The 19478-nt window shown below is 39.5% G+C and overlaps 1 protein-coding gene across 32 annotated transcripts in view; it reads left to right on the plus strand.

Moving 5' to 3' along the window:
* Positions 1-19478, plus strand: part of Anks1b (ankyrin repeat and sterile alpha motif domain containing 1B) — a 1100386-nt gene that overhangs the window by 632491 nt on the left and 448417 nt on the right. For all 32 annotated transcript variants that reach the window (XM_030245360.1, XM_006514305.4, XM_006514301.3 and 29 more), the window contains 2 exons: positions 5191-5777; positions 7410-7470. In XM_030245360.1, coding sequence (XP_030101220.1) covers positions 5191-5777; positions 7410-7470 — 648 coding nt within the window. The remainder of the gene's footprint in view (positions 1-5190; positions 5778-7409; positions 7471-19478) is intronic.

The following is a 19478-nucleotide window of genomic DNA, read 5'->3' on the forward strand; positions in this document are numbered from 1 at the left end:
TAGACAAAGAAAACCCAAACTCAAATAAAACAGCAAATGGAAAGCCTAGGCTGTCAGGAAGTACGTTAATTACAGCAGCCCTCACCGTTCTTATTGCCTTCACCATTCTACTCATTCCCACCCACTCCACTGCAGCCATAGCAGCCATTTGCTCTTCCTTGGTAACTTTTCCAAGCTTCTCCTCTCTTCTTCCCTCTCCCTGAAATAACCATCCTCCAAATGCCAAAGAACCAATGTCTCCTGCTTGGGTCCTGTGTCTATAGGATGTTAGGTCCTCAGAAAGACAGTTCCTTTCACCTCACAGCACATCCATTCATTCATATCTCATTCCCTCCTTATGCTAACTCCATCACTTCATCCAAATTGAGGCTGTTCCTTACTTCCCTGTGGTCATGCCTTTTTTTTTTCTGAAATGTAATAGCCAGGAGGAGGGATGCTTTGTTCTGCCTTTGTTCCTGCAGAAAATTTGCCCCTGAATATACTGAAAAGTGTTCCATATGTATTTGTGAAATGAATCAATCATTTCTATGAATATCAATTCTAGCACTAGATTCTCTAAAATTAGAACTTTTTTTTCCTTGAAGGAAAAATGGAATAACCCAATAGACAAAAGTTTGATGTATAATGGTGGTCACTTTTTTCTATAATTGATTTTTATTCTAAGATGAATTTTTTAATTTGTTGTTATTCAGATATTTATGTAGGTGATGAAAATCAGGAGCAAAGGTGGGAAGAAGATTGAACTACTTACTGCTAGATACAGGCTTTGGCATTTCTTTGAAGTGCTAATGATTATCAGATTGGAATTCACACATATTTACTTCTGTACCTTAGCCCGGGATACCCGCTTTCTCAAAAGAACAGTATGAAATTAAATAAGACAAGTTATCAAAACAATTTAATTTATATACTTTGCTGAAATTTTATGTAAGGAAATAGTAACCCAATGCAATTCTTTCTATAGTGTACTTACAAAGGTATTTAAATAAAAATAAAATAGCAAATTCTTTATGGTTACCATGTCAAAAAAAATCTTGATTTAATGTATAGTACCACCAATTAATATTATATTTCCTTATAAAACATGGAACCCTTTAAATTGTCCATTCTAATACCATAAACGTGGTTTTCTCTTGTTGCATACAACAGAAATCATCCTAACGGTTCTGCTTATTGCTGGGATCGGAGTGTTTGTGTCCTGCTACATACATAAGTCATCATCCTCACCCCAAGGTGGTAGATAGTAGAAGGTGAAGGATTTGGGAGGCTGATGAGATTAGAGCCCTTATGAATGGGATTAGTGCCCATATAAAAAGCTCCTAAGAACCCCCCTCGTGCCCTTTATAAGGTAAGGACACAGTTAGATGGTGCTATCACTGAACTAGGATGTGGAGATCCTCATCAGACAATCTTCCAGTGTCTCCATCAGGCTTGTTAGCCTCTGGAATAGAAATGAACAGTTCTTTGCTCTTTATAAGCTGTTGTGCTTATAGTGTTTTACTAGAGCTGCCCAATGGACTAAGACAGGTCTGTCGCTTCGCCCAGTGGTCATGCTTTTAGGTGTATGCTGCTGACAACTGTGATTTCCAGGATATGGAATTAAGAGCACTGCAAAACTTATTTTTTAAAGAAGGTATTGATTTGTGAAAACTTGGGATTTGATGTGAGCCAGTCATGTGTCAGAGACTGGGGGCTTTAAGTATAATAGGCATTCTTTGAGCTCATGAGTCCAGGTCGTTTGCTCCACTTGGGACAGCTTTAGCTCATCCTGGCAGCACTTGAGGTTATTCCGTGATCACTTGGCATACATGTCTGAGGTTGCTCTAATTACCCAGGGTCAGGCACTAAGCAGCCAAAGACTGTCCTGCTGAACTCATTCCCACTAGCTAGTCTAAACCCATTTACCTCTGCTTCGCCTTATTCCTTTCCAGAAATGCCAGAAAAAGACACTTACTCACAATCTCTTCCTATCCCCTCTGACTTTTATCTGGCCTCATGTGCATTCCTGTGGCTCCATTGAGTGAGGTGTATTCTTTTCTTGGATCTTTAAGTATAACAGTCTACCTTTTTACCAATTACGATCATTTCATGACTCCAGCATCCCTAAAAATATTTTTTTTTAAAAAATTACATTTTCAAACAGCTGGCTGTCACCTCATCATCCAGTAGTTCAGCTGGCAAGATTCCAAGAGCAGCTGGTGAAATGTAGAAGCGCCTTTCAGACCAGCCACATCACACATTGTGTTTGCTTCTGTCTCTTTCACCAATGTAAAACACTTGTTCCCAGTGGCAGTCAGTGTCAAGGACTGGGAGCAGGGAGGGGTGTGTCTATAGGGAGAGGGTGTGGCTCTAGGTAGGGGTGTGACTATAGGGAGAGGGTGTGGCTACAGGGAGAATGTGGCTACAGGGAGGGGTGGGGCCTCAGGAAACCTGAGCAGTAGATGGATGAATTGCCACCAGTTTACCACACAAACACTTTAAGTTTCAAATCAATGTCTCCTTTTCTTTGATTTGAATAACCTTTAAATTTTGACCCCTGAAATAAGCAAGAACTATTCTACCACTTCAGGCAAACATATTTTCAACCGTCATGATGCTAAGGACTGTTATTCAAAGGCTAAGCTTACAAGCTAAGAACTAAATTCCCTTTCATTTAAGGAAGTGGCTGCTTGTGACTTGAGAGATTGGTCCATACGAATCACTCGAGATTGTAATTACAGTCATTTTAGTCAAAACACAGAGGTGATGGTAACCTTAAACTATCACTCACAGAATCCTTTAAACTTTAAATATAGTGTCCCTAAAAATCTCATTATTCTAGATAACTAACATGATCAGAAAACCCTTTGACTAAGAGTTACAGACCTTTTTCTGATAATAGGTTTCTCACACTCTTCAATTTTCCTTCCAAACTAAATCACTTTGGTCTTTACGGCGACATTCAGAATAAAATTTTAAACTTCCTTATTCCTCGTTTTTCTGACCATTTCCTACCATGACTTTCATCTACCCCACCTGCTGATGCTGCAGAGTACAGTGGAGAGTCCAAGGCACCCAGGAAGAAGGATGAGAAAATGAACTGGAAGAGGTTGAGGGTCTTTTGTCCTCCTAGTATTGGCTTGTCTCTGAGAAGAGGCACGCACATCAAACACAACAGTACTGCCTTTGCTATGCCTTCCTCATGTTCCAAAATAGTGATGAGGAAGAGAGCAATGACCCTCTTTAATATGAGCCTCCTTATTATTCTCTTAGTAAGCCAACACTAAATTATTCTTTTATTTCAGTAGTAATATGTATTCCAGCCAGTAGATTCTGGAACCTGTTAGACCTTAGGTTGAGTCACAGCTTAACTTCTACTAGGCACAGAAACTTTCAGCAAGTTAGGTTCTGTGTCGACTTTGACTTCTTAACAAATAGACATAAGAAGCAATAAACACTAGTCATTAAAGAATTCATAGTGTCTTGTCCCAACTCTGACCTCTGCCTCAATCAAGAGTGATCTCTGTTGAAAGGGGAATGCAAAATGTGGTTGACCTAGACATGAAGACTATTTGCATAGAGATGGAGTTTTGGCGGTAAAACCAACATGTAGATTACACAGAAGTAGACAGATGCAGACTGCTTTTGGCTCAGACTGTTGCATCTTAATTCCTGTTGCTTTTCTTTCTTCTATTCTGGGGTGCTGATGGGATAAGTCTGGGTGGGAAAATATGATCTTCTTGGAAAATCCTGCCATGAACCAGCAGAAGATTGGAAGATACTCAGAGCCAAGAAGAAACATTCTTTTACCAGCTGTAGGGGGAGAGAAGCACAGAGGCTCAGGGTCCATGCAGAGCACCAAGATTTGACTGGTCCAGCTGAGATTTGCTCTGGTTTCCAATGTTTCAAAACTAGGGAAGTTTGTTATTTTGTTTATATATCTTTTCCCTATCAGAAAAGAACGTTTATTGTTAATAACCAGATCACACAGTTGCTATAAGGATCAAATGATGTGGTACAAATGTAATTCTCCATTCAGTGCCTAGAAAGTAGACTATACTCATTAAATGTTACTTGTTAATTCATAAGCTTTTGGGGGATTGAGTCTTGTAATAACAATGAACCTTTTCCGGGTGTGAATCAGCCAATCGGCTTCAGTGTTTTGTCAGTATGCCCCACGCTGACTGTGTCTAACTTCAGGACGAGGCTCACGGCCTATCACATAGCATAACTTCATTCTTGGCAAATATTTAGCTATGCCTGTGAATTGATATTACTTCTGTAAAACAAAGTAAACTGTCTTCCTTTGCCAAGCCCTTTGGAGAAGTTTTCACTCAGTGTCTCTTTATATGATCACTCAAGTCGTTAAAAAGGAAAGATAATGTATTTTAAACCACAGAGACATCTTATGTTTTATCTTAGAAACATTTCTAAGGCAATGAAAAAAAATCACCATACTCCTTTGATTTCTTTTCTGCGTTGCCCTTGCAAAGATCTAAAGGAATCGGAAGGTATGCTGTTTCGGAGGAGAAAGAGCAAGCTCTGCGTACGGCTCAGCGTCAGTTGTGTTGAAGGGTCAGGCTTTTGAGTGAAGTGATAAACGTACCACTTGCCTCTGCTGAGCCTGGAAAAATTCCTTTGGTTTAACTCATATAATCTGAATAGTGTTACCTTAATACTGAAACTAATAATTTCAGGACTATGAATCTTTAAGTTTTTACTAAATATACTGCTCCCCTCCCTCCCAGGATTTTGGTTTTGAATGTATTTGATGAGAGAAGCGTAGAGGGATGTCAGTGTGCATAATGGCAGCTTGATGGTCTACCACACAATAACCACTATCTATGAGACTCAGGATATGGTTGCCCCACTTGAAGAAACACAATTTTGTTCCTTTAATATCAAACATATATGCTCATATCAAGAAGGAAAGATATATAGCCACTGGAATTTCTCAGTTTATGTCTTTCAAATGAACCCTACAAGGTATCGGAGTGATTTAATTCACACGCATAAGCCCATTCCCACACACACATGCACATTTGATATGTGGCTGTATAGGATCATGTGCATTTCCTAAAGCTAATGTGTTGCGATGTATAAATACATCAAATGCCTGGGTATATAAAAGTTCACAAAGGCATTGCCACTTTTTGGTGGCTACCAGTCATTTGTAAGCAAGCATCCTGACGGCCCTCTTCCTTTTTGCAGATGATCTCTCTCAGCAGGAAGATGACGAACCCCCAAAAGAGTATGATGCTGGGCAATTCGCAGGCCTTCTCCATGGATCCTCTCCAGCCTGTGAGTCTCCTGAAAATCCGTTTCATCTGTATGGGAAAAGAAATACATGTGAAGATGGACCAGATGAAGCCAGTTTGGCAAACAGTCCTTTGCCTTTCAAGCAGACTCCAATAGAAAACAACCCGGAACCTTCGGTGAAGAAAGTTAAACCCAAAGTGGTCAGTAGAACAATTTTCCACAAAAGAAACCACCAACTTGAGAACCATACCATCGTTGGCACAAGAATGTCCAGGAGTGGATCCCGCAATGGTGACCAATGGGGTGTGAATCCAGGGGGCTTTGTGGAGAGAGCATGTACTCTGGGGAGAATAAGGTCATTGCCTAAAGCCTTGATCGACATGCATTTATCCAAAAATGTCTCCAAGTCCGATTCTGATCTTATTGCCTACCCTTCCAAGGACAAAGCGAGAGTTAACTGGAGCAAATCGTCAACTGCGGAGCGCAGTTCCAAAGATAATTCTGAGAGAACACCTTCTTTCACATCTGAATGGGAAGAAGTAAGTCCAGCTTTTCTTGTTGCTCTTTATGTAGGCTTTGGAGTTGAATGAAGTTCAGAAGAAAGATTTTCAGTTTTTAAAATCTTTCAGATGCTGAAGTGGGGGGGGGGAGGGGTAGGCGTTGTTAATAAATGCATACAGTTCCAACTGGAAGGGAAAGGTTCTATGGATAATATACAGTAATTTCACAGCAAGTGGGAAAATGAGCGCATTGCTACATGTGTGGGGGACACTTTGTTTCCATAGAAATTGCTATCAAGCAGAAGTAATAAGTAACTGTGAGGTGCAGGAGACCCCTCCCATCATGTCCCACCAGGCAATGCCGGCTGACAGTTTGAGAAAAATCTTACTTTGCTGTGTCATTTAGCGACTTGCTAAACGTTTTGTTAGCATGCCTTCCTTCTTTAAAGTATCTTTGATTTTCGAAACAGATCCTTATGATTTTAGTCTTAACAGAAAAGCCAGCAGTCCTGGCTCTTCTTTGAGAGCAAATACACATCATTGAATATTTTCCATTTGTTGCTATCACAGGCACATTAAACAAGAAAAAGCACTTTAGTGTCAGGTCTCACTGCTCTAAACCCCACTTAGAGACAAAGTCTGAAAGAATTATTCTGAAAATAAAGGCCCCTTGTAAAACTGTACAGTCTCATTTCTTCCTACGAGAATCACATCATAACATAATAATCATGTTTCTTGCTTTTTCTTGACTTTCTTTAAAGAATGGAAACAGGTTTCAATTGATATTTTATCCTAACATGTCACATTCTTGTTTGTGAAAAAGCTATGCCAAGTGGATTTATCTTTGAAGTACATGAGGTCACTTTGGTATCCTGGGAGCCAAAAATAGATGTGATTCTGATATTGACCTTCTAAATTGAGCTGTTTGGGAAAACAGTTGATATCTCTATATTTTTTTCTTTCACACTGAACAAATGGGAACACTTGGGTGATGTTCATTGTCCTCTTGACACCTTCCATTTTCTGCAGGTGACTAATACAGGATGGGCAGATTGTAGATGGCTAGAATCTAGAATTTGGAATCTAAATTCCAAACCCACATCCCAATATTCTTATTAGCATATCCAGTTTTAAATTTTTAACTCCTGCAATCTTGCTTGGAATACCTTTTTGTAAGATAACATTGAAACATGTAACTTATAGACTGAAGTTGTTTTGGTGGCTATATTCTTTCATTAATGCCACCAGCGAGCTTGTAGTTGTTTGACCGGTTCAGTTAGAACATGACTCTAATAGCTGCACCCACAAACTGAAACCTACCTCTCCCAGTGAAGAGTGCATGACTTCTGAGGGTAGGAGAATGGTCACAAAGAACATAGACCTTGACACTGAACCTGTCCTTTCCCCTTCTTTTTCTGGGTTTAAAGACTTCATAGTTCCTAAGTTAATGGGTCACATATGCATAAAAAAAGGTGAGTTCATAAGTTATGTATTTTTAAAAAAACAAAAGATGTTTGCTTGCCTTTAAATCTTGTACTGTTGGTCTCTGAGTTTTAGTTGGCTGTGGTAGTAGCACCAAGAATATATGATTGCAGTATTTAATGGCAATTTCTGAATGCAATGATAAAAGTGCACAAAACGATCCTCTCACATGGTTTTCACTTTTCACAGATCGACAAAATAATGAATTCGATTGACGTTGGAATCAACAGTGAACTTGAAGGGATGAATGGTGAGACCACAAATACATAAACTGTCTTCCACGGTGTGATCAGTAACTCTGCTTAAGCAATAGCCAGAAAAATGAGCAAAGTCCTTAGCTAATGTCCTATTTTATAATGAGTAGCTGCAAATGATTTCCTTCAACTCTCAGATGCAACAACCTTCACCTAAAACGTCAACTGAGTGTCTTGATTGGGCAAATTGAGAATTTTTCCCCACGTTGCTCTTTTATGATGTCAGGTAATCTTGATGAATGAAGTTTCAACTTTAGGTTAATGGATCACAAAGCGCTACAAAGCGCTTCAAAGTGGCGCAAAGTCTGATCATTTGATATGCTATTTTTCATTCAGCAATGTGTTCCATTTATCCTGGCGAAAGTAATTAACAGCTTGTGAGTTTTAAATACCATTTGGCAAAACTATATGTTACTCCTCTTCTTTGATCCTGTAGTGCCGAGTAGAGTATCTCTTGAAGAATTTCTTTTACCATCATGATTTAATATATGCCTATAAGAGTTTCTTCTATAATTTCAGCTCAGAGTAGAAAGCCACTTGGAACCATTTTACTGACTTTTTGCTTAACTCTGATAGATGATGTCAAATACCAAATTAGCTATGCCTTTAGAAATCACTATATTCATACTAAAGAAATTAATTAGACTCCCTCATCAGAGCACAGCCTAGGATAAGGTGAATAAGGTACTTGCCTAACAAGCAAGATCTTAGCGGGTACTGTAGTCATCTAAACACAAAGTATTTTAATGGAATTGTTTAAATTTTCAAAATTACTATGCCAAATCAATGCTAAACACACTATCAAAATTTAAATGAAGACAAGCTTACCACCTCAGTAGGGTAGCTTAAAGTCCCATACTGTAATTCCTAGAATGGCTAACAACAGCATGTGCCTCATCAGGGAACTGTCAGATCCTTAGGCAGTGGCCAGCCAGATGCTCTTCAGCTGTCCAGGCTGCAGTGTTGAGTAAACATTGAGAACTCTGGTGGTGCTATTGCTCTTCCAAGGCAAGCCAGGTTGTCCCTCAGCGGTGGTACAGAAGAACCGGTAAGACAGCATGATTTTGCAGCCTGGTTACATGTGTGGAAAGATGAGAGTGGGACAGTTAACTGCCCAGCCACAAACTTTCTCTCCCATAATTCTTCCCCATCCTATATCTGATACTCCGTTCTATATCAGATCAGTCCATATCTAGAGCAATCTCCCTAGAGATTGGTAGCAGGTACCAAGGCATGCATATTACTTTAAACCTTGATACTAGATGTGTCTCAAGCTCCTACAGCGAGGTTTACAGCATAATGACCATCTCCATGTTAAACAGGAATGGTGAAAACAAAAATATGTGAATTCCATAGCAAACCGGCACACACAAACACATACCAAGTATAAAAGTCTGATGTGTTGTTTCAACATTCTCAATCCTGTATTTGAAAGTTATGGAAGAACCCCAGATCTGACCATCATTAAAATAATGAAGAAATATTAACATTTCAGTATTAAACAAATCCGCAGGCTGTTCCCTGCAGTGTTTTTGTGTGTCAGCTCTTACCATCTGCCTGCCCCCCTTTATTTACTGGTTTCTGCATTGGCATTGAAATGAAATCAGAGGCACTATCCACAAAGAATCATTATTATTGACAAAGGCTGGCTCTGTAGGTGCATTAGTTTTACCTCTTAATTACACACTAATTATAAACTAAGTGATCGGCCATAGCATGTAACATTTCAATTGGTCCTTAGGCTGGTCGTAAATCACAGCTTTAACAGCCTGCAACACACCCCCTACACACACACACACGCACACACACACATATGTCTGTGTACATAACACACACATGTACATAACATACACACATAACATACACACATAACAACCACATGAAGATGTTACTTCACAAATAACATTTTGGGTACTGAATGTGGTTGAAAATAACATAATGAAAAGAGAGTCAGATAGAAAAGAGAACAATGTACAGCCTATCTACTGGCTGCTTGATCTTAGCACACTTACAATGAAGACACTAATGTAGGATTGTGGTAGAGACGTGTTCAAAGGTGTATAGTACAAGTAGATGTGTGTTACATTTTAGCTCTCACCTTGACATACCAGGGGAAAGATGAATATACAAACAAACAAAATATCTCTCAGCTTTATCATAAGAAAGTATCTTACGATATTAGCTATTCTTATGACCTTAGCATTAAATGTACTAAATTTCCTGGAACTGTCATGATTTGTCAACTGGAATAGAAATCTACTAGAAAATTCATACCAGAAAATCCCAGTTCCCTCAGGGGAATTCAAATGTCTAGAGAACCCTAACAAAGGAAAGAGAAAGTATATATATTTTTTATTCAATTGTTCTAAATTAACTTCTCTGAAATCTCATTAGTCTCTGTCTGTCTGTCTGTCTGTCTGTCTGTCTGTCTCTCTCCCCTTTCTCTCTGTCTCTCTCTCTCTCACACACACACACAGCAGAGATGATATACACAGTAAAATTAGTGGAAAATAAATTCAGAATGAGTGAAAATAAATACTGTAATAAAGAGTAGGAGTTATCAGGCAATAGCATTTAGCTTGGGAAAGCCACTGAGGTATCAATGACTGGTATTAACAAAATTTATAAGCATTTGTAGAATTTCTTGCTTAAAAAGGCAATTTCAGGGGGAGAAATACCTAAATAATAGAGGTACATAAAGGATCAGTGTAGACAGGCAATGTTCCTACCTGCTCAGCTTCAGCATTTATATGTCCCCACCCCCATCCCCCTCATATTAGAGGTTTACTTATAAACAGTTTCAGACCAACTAGGAATAAAGTTGGAACTTTCTCATTATCCATCCTAAAAATCTGAAAGAACTCAGAGAGAGGACTCAGTGTAAATCATATGACAATATCATAAAACAATGGTTCTACTCAGTGGAGCTAGTTTCCTTGGGGGGGGGGGTGGAATCCTCACTAATTATATAGTCATTTGAAACTTATCCAGCAAGCTCAGCTGTCTGAGACCAAGTAAAAATAAAAACAAATGAAATTTACTGACTTCATTCTCGGCCAGTTCTCAGGTTCTAACTTTGCATATGCAAGCATATAATTTTCACAAAGACAAAAGTATCCTTTATATGCCAGATGTCATTGTCATCTCAGAAGTTTACTTCTGAATAAGCTCACTCTTTCTAGCTCCTTCTGAACTCTGACTGGCTGCCTGGTTCAACTCAGATGTTCTGAATCAAAACTCCTCTCCAAGCTGACTGATTCAAACTTTCTTCTCTTGGTTTCTGACAGAATTGCTCTGCTTGACCTCATACTAACTTTGGCAATCTGTTCTAATCTTCTGACTCATTCTCGTTCTCTGGCTCACTCTGTCTTCACCTGTGTCTAGCTTATTCTTTCTGCCTGTCTCTGTAAAACCGTCCCAGTAAAACTGCCATCTTCTCTCTCTCTCTCTCTCTCTCTCTCTCTCTCTCTCTCTCTCTCTCTCTCTCTCTCCCCCCTGTTCCCCTCCCTTCCCCTCCTATCATTCTCTTCTCTTCTCTTCTCTTCTCTTCGCTTCTCTTCTCTTCTGTTCTCTTCTCTTCTCTTCTCTTCTCTTCTCTTCTCTTCTCTTCTGTTCTCTTCTCTTCAGTAGCTACTATATTCTTGCTGTGCTCCTGAGAGTTGGACAGATCCTATCGCTGACTCATTCTGTCAAATCTTTCTCTGATTCATTACTTTGTCTGCTCCTCAATAAGAATCATTGTTTGGAATTAAAGGTCTGTACTAAGGGTGAGTCTATATTCCATCCAGAGGGGTTAAAGGTGTGTATTCCAGATGGATCAGACAGACCTAGAAGGTCTTTGGGCATGATCCCTTGCCAGAGCAGCCATGCTGCTGAATTAAAATTCCTCTACATCTTCCCCCTATCTATTTAAGCTAAAAAATCATCCACAGTTTAACTTTACAACAGAAGCAATTATCAAAACCACAAACCTAACAGTCTGAATGTCCTTATGAAGATTCACTGATGCAAGGATCCTTCCTAACTGCAGTCCTGATCATCTGTCCTTCAGCAAATGTCCATTTCAGTGTCATGGTTTTCAGTTTGCCAATCTGAAGAACGATCTGTCCTTCTTCAGTTGGGTTATTGAGCTGTCCCATATGGGGGAGGATGGAGGATCATCCCCAATATAACACATTCTGTGACATCCATGCTGATGTTAAAACATTTTAAAACATACAGCATATAGAAAATTTCAGCAGGTTTTTTTTTATAATTCAGTGTCCTTCAATTAATCATATTTCCCCTTCCTGTTTATCAAAGGTGCAATTAGATCACTATGAACCCACACATAAACTAGATATTTAGATACTTGCATTTCATACCTGGCACCATGCCATTGAGCCAGTCTTCTTACCCATTGTCAATGGGCTGTCCTCAGGTTCAGTAGGTACCATAGGTTCACCATTAAGTATTTCCTGTTCTTTTCCTTTGTCTCTTGTCTCTCAAGCCTTTGTATTATCATAGATAATTTTTCTTTTTGTATATCTATTTTTTCAACCTTTTTTTGGGAGGAAAAAATATAAAGATTGCAATTTAAAGTAGGGAGGAGTTCACTCCAGTGGCCACAGTTGCAACAGTACTGCAATGATTTTTTTTTTCAAGTAATGTTCCTATCCCCTCAAGTCCTACCCTTGGACTTAAGGGATTTGGCATGGAGTTCCCATTGTTTAATGCAGGAAAAGTCTGTCTATATCATTCAAATTACCTTTTGGGAGGGCTTACTGTGATTCCCTGTCTCAGAGGCTCCAGTGTTGTTCCTTGCTCTGGGTTCGAGGCTCCCATGGCTCCAGAGTCTCATGAGTCTTGTTGGGCATCCAGCTGAATTTAAAAGACTGCTGTTTCCTCTGGAGATGGTCCCAGGCAAATCCCTTCTCTGAGGCTTTCTCTCCAATGTCCTCTGTTTTCTGCATTGTTGGTGAGCTTTCTGATTCTCCAGTCACATGTAAAATAGCCAGAAGGGTTAAAAGTGTGTATTCCAGCTGGGTGCACAGAACTAGAAGGTCTTTGAATGTGATTTCCTTACCAGAGTAGTCATATTGCTGGATTAAAATTCCTCCACACACAAGCATTCCTGACTTTTCACTTGAAACCAGATTCACATGTGGAATAAATGACGGTAAATAGTAGAATGCAGTGATACTGACCACCCTGGACTTCCATGTCCAGTTCTTAGGCACTATTGCATACGTGGTGTGATAGGATGTTCTGTACTGTTGTGTCTACATGTGCTAGGCTTGCACGCAAAGAAGTTTTGCAGAGTTTCAATTTTGAAATTAAATGGTCCTGGTTTCAATTTCTAATTTTTCGACTGACCGCAGCCTCTTTGATATCAACTTCCTCACCTATTTTTATTGTATTATTTATCGCTGTAGCCTAGAATGTAGCAAGCAATCAATGAAGTGTAAATTCTCTTGTCTTCTTATCTATGAATGCATGACTTGCCTTTCTCATTAGAGTGCATGACACACAAAGACATTTGGAAAATCTGCTTTATCTTTCTGATCAGTGAAGATTGTAGCTGGAGTATCAGTAGGCAGCAGTTTTTATGTGAAATCTTCCTCTGACTTTATTACTTAGCCATTGTCATTATGTCACAAGGAAGCTCTTTATTTCTTCAAGTTCTTGTACTTTCCAAAAATCAATTGATAATCTTCTTGATGAGACTGAGATCCATTTAAGTAGCAAGAACAACCGTCTCCTCAGGCTGCACTAACCAAGCACCAGACGTTACAATACAGTGGTGGAGCTTAGAAGTGTCTCCCTACCTCTAAAGAATGTCCATTAAGACTAAAGAGAGTACCACTGGACGGACAGTGTTAGATTGGAATTACATGTCTAAAAAAAGCAGCATTTTATTAAAATGCATTTTACATATATTTATTTAGTGTGTGTTTGTGTGAGTGCATGTGTGTGTGTGTCTGTATGTGTGTACATGCAGGTAAGCATGTATGTGTGCTTCTATGTGTGTGTGTGTGTGTGTTTCTATGTGTGTGTGCATGTGTGTATATGTGTATAGGCATGTGTGCGTGTAGGTGTGTATGTGTGAATGTGTGTGTCAGTCACATCTGTGTATGTGTGTGTGTGTTTGGTGTGTGAGTGTCTGTGTGGTTTGTGTGTTCTTGTGTGTGTGTGTGTGTGTGTGTGTGTGTGTGTGTGTGTGTGTGCAGGTCAGAGGACAACCTACAGGAATCATATTCAATTCCTTCTCTCCTACCATTGATTCCTAGGAGCCAAATTCAAGCCATCTAGCTTTGTGAGTAGCATCTTTACTCACTAAGCCATCAGGCTGGCCCATAAATGTATTTTTAGGGCCATGATGGTTCAGTGGTTGAGAGCACTGACTGATTTTGCATGGAACCTGGAGTCAGTTCTCAGTCCCACATGACAGTTCCCAACCATCTGCAACTCCAGTCCCAGGGATCTGGCATCCTCTTCTAGCCTCTGGGCACCAGGCATGCACATGATACACACATGAAAGGCAGAGATAAATATATACACAAAATAAAAATAGATTTTAAACATATTTTAAGGATGCATTTTTGTATCCTGCAAGTTAAATTGTATCTGCACAGAAATGAACCAGCATTTTATTTCCTAAAAATTTCATATAAGTTTTAGTTATAAATGAAAACTACCCAAAGAAGGACAGAAAGAATTTGATCACAGAGTATGTTGTATATTGGATAGATGAATTTTAGGTCATTCACTGGAAAATACAAAGCTCTGGCAGCAAAGATAGCCCCATGATCTCACTTACTCTCGGTAAAGTCTAATGGTCCCCTTCGCTGAAGGTGATGGCTAGCTTAGAAGCCCTCCTAAAGGCCAGGCTGAGTGGTGATGGGTCTGAGTGAGGCACAGCCCTCACACATGAGAGCACACACCTGGCAATGCTCCAGAACTCAAATAGTGATCTGGGTGTGGCTTATGTTCAGAGGAAGAGTTTTCCTCGCCTCTAGGAACATTCACTTCCCCATGAACCTTTAAACTGTACATAAAAGCCTCTCCGTGAAACGCTTTGCAACGAGCATGCTTTATTTTTGATTTTTATTTCTCTTTACAGTACTATTTTTAATAGAACCAACTGGGGAAGGTGGGTAGTAGAATACATTAGCAGACAAGCACACTATTTTATCTAAATTCAGAGACTTATTTTTATTGTTATTTTATGTAACACTTGACTGAATGATTTAGCCATGTAGTTTGGATGGGTTAAAGCAGAGGAATCACTTAATAATAGAATATTTATGTAAGAATCTGAATTACAGCAGTTGCTAGGCCAGCCTGAATCAACCAGTCTCTGTCAAGAAGTCTTGTTCAACAAGCCAAACAACTGTGCTCAGCACAATAGACACCAGAATTTGATACTATGTATACCAAATAGTCCTTTGCAACTAAAATAACTTGTATAATATGTATTTTGACTGTCAAATATGGTTTCTAGTCTCTACTTATGAAATTGCATGCAATGGTCATATGTAATATTAGCCATATCTTAAGGGTGAACTTGTCGAGTAATAGTCTGTGGCCTACTATTTGCCTATAATGTATCAGTTATTAACAAATAATACAGTGAGCATACATTGCTTAAGTTCAACAAAATATCAAATCCTATAGAAGAAGTCTGGAGGGTTTGAACAGGGGCCATTATCCACCTGGAATGCTTCTGATAGCCTTCCTGATACATAATCAATATCAACCAACATCAGCATAAATATTTCCTAGGATGAAAACCCACTACTTTGAGAAGATAAAGTCTTTCAGTAGGAAGCTCACTATTATTATCTATTATTGTTGTGCATGTATGTGTGTGTTTGTTGAATGTTCATGTTTCTGCAGGTGTATATGTATGTTTAGATTCGTGTGAGGGACAAAGGATAACCTCAGATACTATACCTCAGGTACCATCCATGCTTGTTTGATTTAAGATTTTGAGACAGGGCCTCTGATTGACCTAAGACTCATCTAGGAGGCAAAGCTGGGCCACAAGCTCATAGATCTGCCTGTCCCCAACTCCTAAGAGCTGAGATTAGATGCATACACCATCAAATTCAGCCTTTTCTGGGAGAAGGTAGGGTAATGACATGGGTTTTAGATGTGAAATTCAGGTCCTTGTTCTTGCATGGCGAGCATATTTTGGAGTTACTGTTCCAACTCCCTTAAAAATAATTTTGTTGTGTCACCATGTTTTGCATGTCTAAGTCCAACAGTTACCAGTACTGTGTCCTTGAGGAAATTATTTCTGTAGTCCAGACCTCACTTCTTCATATGGAACACATCTGTAAAATAATATCTTCAGTGTTTACATTTGATCTTAGTCAAAGGATAAGAAACAATACTTGTTCCAAAAGTTAGGAGGCTCTAATAAGAAATAAAGCGATCTCATTCCTGGTGCACAGTCAGCCTTAAGAGATGACATCTCCCTTCCTTATATTCTCTTTTCCTTTTTATCTATTACTCTATTAAAAGAAAGAAGTTAAACACAAAGAAGAGTTCATTCTTTCCAACATGTATTATTAGATATTATAATATGTTGAAAAGATATTAATGTATATTGCATGGATTTGTTTTCAAACCATAATGTCTGTATATGATTATATGGCATGAGAGGATGGAAATATATACTCCAGACAAACAGTGGATAGTCAGTTATAAGAAAAGAAGAGAAATGCAGATAAGAAGAAAATTATAATTTGACAAAATGATCTATGAAAATAAAGATTGCAAAAGTGTGTGTGTGCGCATGTGCGTGCGTGTGCGTGCGTGTGTGTGTGTGTGTGTGTGTGTGTGTGTGTGTGTGTGTGTGTAGCTTTGGTGTTTACCTAATAGAAACATCATTTGCTCATCCACAATGAACAGTTGCAAGTAGTCTATATAGACAAGTTAAAAATACTAGCCTGGCATGGTGGCATACATTTATATTCAGGAGTGGAGGCAGGAGGATCTTGAGTTTGGGGCAGCTTCAACTGCATATTTCAGGGCAGCTCTGACCTTTCTAATGAACCCTTACTTTAAAAAGCTGAGGGAAAAAAATCAATTTGATGAGTTACAGTCAATGTTGTGGTGGTTTAAATATGCTTGGCCCATGAGAAATGGCACTATTAGGAGGTGTGGCCTTGTTAGTTTAGGTGTGGCCTTGTTGGAGGAAGTGCATCACTGTGGGGTTAGGCTTTGAGGTCCTATGCTCAAGCTCTGCCCAGTGTGGAAAGAGTCTCCTGCCTTTGTATCAAGATGTAGATCACGTAGCTCTTCTGATACCAAGTCTGCCTGGATGCTTCATGCTTTCTGCCATGATGATAATGCATTGAACCTCTAAAACTGTAAGCCATCCCCAATTCAATGCTGTTCTTTTGTAAGAGTTACTTTGGTCATGGTCTCTCTCTCACAGCAGTATAACCCAAACTAAGACAGAAGTTGCTACCAGGGACTAGGGTATTGCTGTCATAGGCATGACCATGCTTTTCTTTGGAGGAATGTGGATTTCAGGATTTTGGATTTGGAAAACAGTAGAATGCCTTATCTAACTGGGGCTTAATGGGCCATCTTAGTAGGAATATGGAAGAAATCAGTACTGAGGGAGGTTTAAGCTCTGGGAGCTTAGACTCTGTCCAGGTGAATTAAACTCTGGCTCAAGAGGTTTCAGAGAATTTTAGTATATTGCCTATTTTATAAAAGCTGCAATTGTTGACTTTGTATTAGCAAAATAAGAAGTAAAAGTAGAAATGACTTGAAGACATACAGTATTCTTCCAACAGTCAGAGGTCAACATGGACATATGTAAAAGCATCAGTGGTTGCTGTCTCTTCATAAGATTGCCTGTGATTTTTATATTTTGCCATCATCTAAACTTTTTAAAATTTTTACAGAGAATATGCATTACTTTATCGTCTAAATTATTCAATAAAGAAGAAATGTCTGCCAATTTACTAAACAAATGTGATGACAGAGACCCACATGCATGAGAGTTAAACATTCATGTTTTAACAAAATTCTACAGCTGTCAGTGCCAGTAATTTGATAATTATTTGATATTTGAATCCTGTTAATGACTACATAATCAAGTGCTTTTTTTATTAGATTTGAATTCAAGTCTGTGTGAGTTAGTAGTTTGAATAAAGGCTTGATTATGTTTCATTTTTATGTCACTGCAACAATTTTTAAGATAAGCTTTATCCATGTCCCCATGGTGATCACAGCAAGGCTTTCTTTGACCTGAGTCTTAGTGTGTGTGCATGTCCCGAGCCTTCTAGTTCTTATTTATGCACACTTTCACTGTGTACATCTTAATAGTAATTTTATACGCAAAACTGAGTAGAGGCATGTACACCAAACTGACACTGGGCAGTCACTGGACACGCCAGGAAAGGATCTAATGAGAGAGAGAGAGAGAGAGAGAACTGTTCGATTGATATGTAAAGATGAGTATTATAAAATCCTGGAGGAAGGCCAGCCCACAGTGATTGAGGAGTTACTTATCAGTGTTTCTAATGGGTTTCATTTCCTTATATAGGAAATGGTTCTACAGACAGCCACAGAGGTGTCAGTCTATATGAGAAGAACAAGACCATATAAATCTGAGAAGACCCGGTACAAGTCCTTCTCCAGGGCATGACTGCCTCAGTGGCCTCTGGTGTGTTACCTCACTCATTCTGACACAGCGACTATGTACTGGGAGATGACATGTCCACTTGAGGTCTGCATTTTTTTCAGGAGGAACCCGACTTCCTTGTACTTCTGCTCTTCCAACTTGAGGAAGAAGTAGCCTGGTTCTATCAAAGCCATGGCATTGAGATCAGAAAAGTCCATGGACAGGTAGGAAGGCTTTAGATGGCCAACTGATCATGTAGCTGACTATAGCCTCCATCTTGGTGGAATGATTCTGGAGCTCATTGTCTGCAGACAAAGAAACTAGCCAGAGAAAACAGGGTAGGGCAGGACTGATAAGGTGCCCTATAGATAAACGTACTCACCACCAAGCTTGGCAAAGGAGAGAACTGACTTCCTCAAGTTGTCTTCTGATCTCCCTACACCTACCATGGTACACATTTCCCACTACCCAATAAATAAATAAAAATATGAATAGGGGAAGGGAGGGGAGATGGGAGGAGAGGGGAGGAGAGGAGAGGAGAGGAGAGGAGAGGAGAGGAGAGGAGAGGAGAGGAGAGGAGAGGAGAGGAGAGGAGAGGAGAGGAGAGGAGAGGAGAGGAGAGGAGAAGAGAGGTCCTGCAGTGGGATATGCATAAGAACAAGGCCCAGAGGTGAGACCAAATTGGAAGGTGGAAGCTGGAGGCTATTTTCTAATGACCTGAGTGTCATGCCTTTGTAATACAACTATCAGTAAGCTAATCTCCTGAGCTCTGTTGAGAGTAGGAGCCTAATTTTGATAAGTGGTAACTAACACAGGTGGCTGAATTGTACCGGCAACCTTCCCTGAAGTATCCTTAAGTACTGTCCACTAGCTTGCTTCAGTGCTTAGTAACTATCTTGCTTCAGGTAAAGGTCATCTCTGTCCCACCTACTTCGATAGTGTAGCTGGAGGCTGGAAGAGAGAGAAAAGAGATACTATGCCACTGAAATCCAAACACTGTGGAAGCAAAGGCTCTGACATCCAGGAATCTGCTTGTCTGGTACACTTTAAGTGTGCATACACATACTACTTGCTTCTTCAAGGTTTGGAGATACCTAGTTTATCCTTGCTGGGGATTAAAGTGGCCATGACTTTCTTCATAGAATCTTCTATTGAAAACTCTGCTCAAATCACAGCCTTCTTAACGAAAGACTGTCTAAGGAAGTAGATGATAGCCCAATGCCAGGGCATTGGCCAGGCTTCACAGACTGAGACTGCTGGTTTTACTAGAGCACTAAAAATTTCTAAATCTTCAGTGAGGTCTGTAATTGATCTACAGAAATCTGAGCTACCCCTGTCACTTGCTGTAAATCATTTCTCTTTCACTCCTCCCTTATT

This window comes from Mus musculus, chromosome 10, assembly GCF_000001635.26.
Source record: "Mus musculus strain C57BL/6J chromosome 10, GRCm38.p6 C57BL/6J".
In the NCBI taxonomy this organism is placed as follows: domain Eukaryota; kingdom Metazoa; phylum Chordata; class Mammalia; order Rodentia; family Muridae; genus Mus; species Mus musculus.